The sequence below is a fragment of the Rosa rugosa genome, chromosome 1, assembly GCF_958449725.1.
Source record: "Rosa rugosa chromosome 1, drRosRugo1.1, whole genome shotgun sequence".
In the NCBI taxonomy this organism is placed as follows: Eukaryota; Viridiplantae; Streptophyta; class Magnoliopsida; order Rosales; family Rosaceae; genus Rosa; species Rosa rugosa.
The window spans coordinates 32,180,222-32,186,270 of record NC_084820.1 but is presented as its reverse complement, the minus strand read 5'-3'; the positions used below and the strand labels follow the sequence as shown (position 1 = coordinate 32,186,270).

The window sequence follows — 6,049 nt, the reverse complement described above, 5'->3', positions numbered from 1 at the left end:
TTCGATTTGGCCAAATGAGTGTCACTTTATTGGACATTCTCACCATTACTGGCCTACCCATTGATGGTGAACCCTATCTGCATGGCCAATTCGATTATGATACTTTCACCTCCACCATGGCCCAACATGGTCGCGGCGCCCATAGCAGCTCCTATCCGCGGTGGCTGGCCTATTACCGCCAGGAGCACAATGCGACTGGCGGGATTGCATTCTTAGAGTACTGGCTCTGTAAATTTATTTTCTGCACTTCCTCCTGTAAGCCCACTGGTGCCTGGACTTCTCTGGCGACGGCCCTCTACAACGGCCACCGTGTGGGACTAGGACAACCAGTATTAGGTGCCCTCTACCGTACTTTGTATCAGGCCACAATGCATCCCTTTGAGACTAGCATTTCTGGCCCCTTTTGGATCCTTGATTTCTGGATTCAAACTTACTTTCCATGCTTTCGTCGCGACGACATCCCATTGCTTCCGCCTACGGACCAACTCTTGGGTCGATGGCTCAGTCGCGGCGAAAGGTACACATCCCCTCCTTATTTTGAGTGCTTCACATACTTGTACTTACTGCACGAGATGCCGTACTGCGACTTGGTGCTGAGTAGAAGATTCCCAGCTCCGCTTGAACATGGATTCCTCCCTGGCGCCTCTCGCTACAGTGATCGCGCGCGCTTGGCTTTTCGCCGCGCGATCTCCTGTTCCGACATCAGGATTGCCGCCGACGAACTCAGTTATGAGCTCTACGCTCCCAACCATTTCGCTCGCCAACTTGGTCTTGTCCAATTAGTGCCATTCCCCCTATATGATGCTTGGAACTACAACACTTCTTGGCGTAGAATTGGGCCCCTTTCTGGGACTCCGCCAGCACAAAGCACGGTCGCGCTGGTTGATCTTCCTGACTGGGCCAAAGAGATTGACTCTGTGGACGCGACTGAGGAAGGATATGATGCATGGTGGGCAGAAGTCTCTGTTAACTGCTGGAGGCAACAGCACGATATCCGTACGCCATCTTCGGGGAACTGCGATATCCCTACGCCGCCGACGTAGATCAACTTGCTCGCATCCCTGAAAACGCTGCACAAGCTCCTCCTCCTGCTGCTGAACCGGCTCCGCGACCCGCGCGAGCCCCACGTCAGGCCCAAGCTGGTATCGTAATCCGCGAACCCCTTCAAGAGGTAACTAATCTTGACTCATGTTTTGTCCCTTTTGTTCTTTTATCCCTCCCCCTTTAAATTCAAACTTTGCTTTTCCAGGGGAGCGCGCCACTTTCTGGCAGTCGCGCAACCAACGCTTCCCAAGCCGCTGGCCAGTCTGGGAAGCAAAAGGCAATAATGATAGAGCCTGAGGACAAAGAATCCTCCTCTGATGATGATGACATGCAAACGGTAAGAGCCCTCTGTTTGTACAAATCATGCTTCCTTTACAAGTCATACCTAATCCCCTGCCTCTAACAGATCGCTGCTCTCTCGGCTCGGAAGCGCGCTCGTTCTGATCCTCGAACTGACCTGTGGGCAGAAGATGAACCAATCGCTGACCGACTGGTAAGACAAAAGCACACTAAGCACTTGTTAGAAATTTCTTTTCATTCTGTGCGACTCTGTAACAATCTTCATTTGCAGGTTCGCCACAGGTCCTCGAGACATGCTGAAGAAGGATCTTCAACTGTTGGTGACGGCAAATCTGCTTCCCAAGCTCCAGCGCCAACTGTTGTGAACCACTCTCCAACTCCTGCGGGCGCTGTAGAAAATGCACAATTGGCCTTGATACCAGTGCAGATCATAGATGACAGCTCGCCGGAGGCTGAAAATAGAGTACTGCCACTGGACGCCCCTCGCGAGGAACCAAGCGACGTTCCTGTCCTGGAACAGATAGCGCCTGACTCAATTCCTGTTCCCAGCGACGCTAACCCAGAGACAATGCTCGCGATCATTGTGTATGAGCCCCCAATCGAAGAGGTATTCCCCCTAACCAACTATTTCATCATTATTTCCTGGTTCAAGTATTCTGACAATGTCTTCTTCCAGGTTCCAAACGTCGTTGGAACTGGGGACGATGTAATCGGGGCAGTAGAAGCAGAAGCTGCTGAGCCTGTTCCTAACGTGGTTGATCAGGAACTTCCTCCCCCTGCCCCCCAAGTCGCTGAAGCTGAAGAATTGGAAGACCTTCCTGAACCAGCGCCGGAGGTACCTGAACCAGTGCCAGAAGTACCTGTCGCTGAACCTCCTACTCCCTCTACTTTGGAAAGGTTAGCTCGTGTACTTGAAGTGCCCCCCCCTGGGGTCGTAGATGAAGTCAGAGAAGGCCTTCGCCGCCTCCTGGGCCCTGACATCTTGATTCCTGGTGCGCCTGTGAGGGTCCTAGAATACTTGAGGGTGCTCCTCCGCGAGGGAGCCATCACTGAGGAACAATTCCAGGAAATCGATCAACTGTTGCAGGATCTTCCTCAAGGGCTCAACGAGCGGGCAGTCGCGAATGCGCAGGCCAGGCAAACCGAAATGCATTATCAGAACCTTACTCAGCAAACGGAGACCGCGCGCGACTACTTGGGTGACCAAGCTAACCTCATCAGGGAACTGACGCTCGAGAGGAACCACTTGAGGTCCCAAATTAAAGCCTTTCAAGCCCGGTTAACCGATGTTACTGCTATGCTCGTTCGTGCAGAGCCTCAGTTGGAACAACCCCTCGCTGCTCTCGAGACGCTATCCCAGGAACTGGCTCAGGCACGCGTGGCAGCCCAACAAGCCGCACAAGCCGCTGCGGACGCCAGTTTTCGTTTGGACGAACTCTTCCTTCGCCTGACCCATGCAGGACGAAGACTTTTGGGCCCCTAGAATTAGGCCCATATTTTGTATGAACAATATTATTATTATTATTAACTTACTATTTAGCCCACTTTGCTTGGCCCAAATAATAACTTATTCTTTCAAACGGTTCAACGCTTTAAGTTGTCTTTATTGCTTTAAAACCGTTTGAAAAGATTGAAAAGATAATCTCGAAATGGAGCAGTTATCTCCTTGGAGACTGCCCCGTCTCCCACGCGCTTTCAATTACCTTCATTTCCGAGATCTTCGCATTTAACCTTGTTGATACGCTCATTGATGACAGTGAGAAAATCACAACTGCCCATCGTACGGTTGAGGCCACTGAGATTGGCGCTATAAATACCTGCACTCTGGGGAGATGATAGACATAAACGCAATATGGCTTTCCCAGAAGTAGTGTCGCAATCTCTATTTCTCTTTCTCCAGTTTCTAAAATCTTCTCCTCACGATATCAGCCTTAGCCTCAAACCCCTAGGTCTTATGGCTTAACCTCAATACCTGGGTAGGTCTTATGGCCTAACCTCAGGTCCAACCTCATGTCTTTGGTCTCTGGAAGTCGCGGTGAAACCACCGGCTTCATTTAGACCAAAGAACAGGTGGTGCTCCCGTAGCGGCGGAACCAGATTTTGAGGGATCTCCTCTCTCAGATTGCCCGCGTGGAGCAGGAGGAAGAAGGGCGGAAGACCAATATGGGTCGCCTGTTCTTGCTCCGTAGCCTGCCTCCAGGGTCTGACTACCTGGTTTATGTTTTTCCCCTGGAGGTAGATGTGGTTGTGAGTTGCGCTTCTCTGTGAAGACCATCTCCATCCCGGAGGATAATCCTTCCCAAAAGGTTTCGATGGATTATTTCCTTCCTTTTGGTCCGGTACAGACGGTAGCGGCTGCAACTCAAAGCAGAGGAGGCATGTGGGTGAAGAGAGGGAGAGTAGGAATGCCCGAGCACAGCCCCTTTGCTGCCACAAAATCCAGAAACTCTCAATAGATCTGTAACTTTATGGTTTTTACTCTAAGCCACTTCTGGCCTTGTAAACCGTAAATGTAATTATTTTGATTTGCACTTTGTACTGCTTTTGGCCGCAAAGCCACTTTATGAATGAAAGTTTTTAACACTTTTCTGCAAATCAAAGTATAAAATAAGGCCTCAGGTATAGGCCATTACATGCATTCTTAACACCATAATGTCAAAGAAAAGAACATTGAAATTTAAAAATTATTGAAAATTATTGAACCAAAAGCCTCAAATAAGGCCTGAATGTATAGAGTGTTGCCCCCCTAGTATGCGTAGGTGAAGCAAGTACAGGATACTAAGGCCACAGGAAAGGCCTGAATATGGAGGAAGCGAACCTGGGGAGACTAAGGTTGCCCCCCTGTCTGAGAAGAAGGTTGATCCGGTGGATCGTCAAACTCCCAAACACTAGGGTAGTATTTCTTCAGGAAACGCCCGTTAATGGGATTGCGGTGGAGGTCGCCATCCAAATCTTTGAGGTGAAAGGCCCCGCGCTCCAGAATGCGATGAATAACGAAGGGTCCTTCCCAACGCGGAGTCCATTTACCGCGACCGGTCAACTTCTCGCCAAAAGGCAGAACAGCCTTCCAAACCAAATCACCCTCTTTGTAACTACGGCCACGTGTCCTCTTGTCATAGGCGCGAGCAATCCGTTGTTTTTCCATGACTAGGTTATCCAAAGCTGCCAAGCGCTGCTCGCTGAGATCTTCATGTTCTTGCCACATTGCCTGAACATAATCTTCCCCGATCAAGTGATGCTGATCTTGGACGCGCAAAGATTGGACGTTGAGTTCCAAAGGTAAGACTGCATCATGGCCGAACATTAGCGCATAGGGGGTTGTAGCAGTGGGATTCCGCTTGGAGGTACGATACGCCCATAAGGTTTCATACAACGTATCGTGCCACTGTCTAGGGTTTTCAACAAGCATCTTCTTGAGCAAGGTGATAATGATCTTGTTACTGGCCTCTGCTTGACCATTGGATTGGGCATAATAAGGTGTGCTGTGGACGAACTGGATGCTCAAGTCCGCGACAAGTTTCTCTACCTCACCGCCCATAAATGCTGCCCCCCTGTCGGAGACCAACACTTCTGGAATGCCGAACCTGCAAATAATATTCTGAAAAATAAACTGGCGAATGGTAGCGCCGGAAGCTTCCTTCAAAGGTTCAGCCTCAACCCACTTCGTGAAGAAGTCAGTGGCTACAATGATGAACTTATGCTGGAGTGAGGAATGAGGGTGAATCATCCCAATCAAGTCCAAAGCCCAGCCTCTGGCAGGCCAAGGTTTAATAATAGGTTGCATGGGAATATTGGGAATGTGCTGCACTGGACCATGCGCCTGACAGTCTTGGCAACCTTTCGCGAACGCGATACAGTCCTTCAAAATGCTGGGCCAATAATACCCATGTCTTCTGATAAGCCAACGCATCTTGGGGCCTGCTTGATGGGCTCCACATACTCCTGTGTGCGCTTCGCGCAGCAACCTCTTGGCTTCGCGGCCATAGACACAGCGAAAGTCTACGCCATCTTCCCCACGTCGTCGCATCTCGTCACCTCTGAGAAAATAATTCAAGGAGAGAAAACGAATCTTCCTGTCTGCTGTAGGGTCTGGGTTCTTGAGGTAATCAATCAACGGTATGCGCCAATCGACGTCAATAGGCTCGAGAACCGCGACAACTGGATCATCCGGTGGGTCAGGCCGCGCGAGCCACGAAGGCAGTGTGCGGCGCTCGACCTTCAGGATGCGCTCGCGAACTCCATACTTCAATGTAATGCCTGTAGCCAATTGAGCGAGCTCATTGGCCGCAAAATTGCGCTCGCGGGGTATGTGTTCCAAATCCGCTTCATCGAATTGATCCAGAAGCTCAATGGCGCGATGTAAATAGGGTGTAAGCAAAAGGCTTTCACACTTATACTTTCCGTGGAGCTGATTGATTATAAGCAAAGAGTCACCGTGTACCTGAACGTCCCTGACTCCCAACTCTAGCAGAACCTCTAGGCCAATGATCAGGGCCTCATACTCTGCTTGATTGTTTGTACATTTGAACTCCAACTGGAAAGAATAAGAAAAACGATCGCCCGCTGGGTTCTCCAGAACAATCCCTGCCCCTGCTAACGTTTCCGTTCTTGAACCATCAAAGTACAGTATCCAGGGCTGCAGGGAGACTGTGGCTTGATACCGAATAGCGTATTCTGGGATGCGCGCTAAATCTGGCCGCATTAT

The 6,049-nt window shown here is 50.2% G+C and overlaps 1 protein-coding gene across 1 annotated transcript; it reads left to right on the top strand.

The window, feature by feature from the left end:
- The first annotated feature begins 572 nt into the window (after positions 1-572).
- LOC133726198 (uncharacterized) lies at positions 573-3,180 on the top strand. The gene is made up of 7 exons (XM_062153705.1): positions 573-654; positions 987-1,171; positions 1,250-1,381; positions 1,451-1,537; positions 1,616-1,951; positions 2,021-2,481; positions 3,102-3,180. The coding sequence occupies exons 1-7, from the start codon at positions 573-575 to the stop codon at positions 3,178-3,180; spliced, it is 1,362 nt and encodes a 453-aa protein (XP_062009689.1).
- Positions 3,181-6,049: the final 2,869 nt, after the last annotated feature.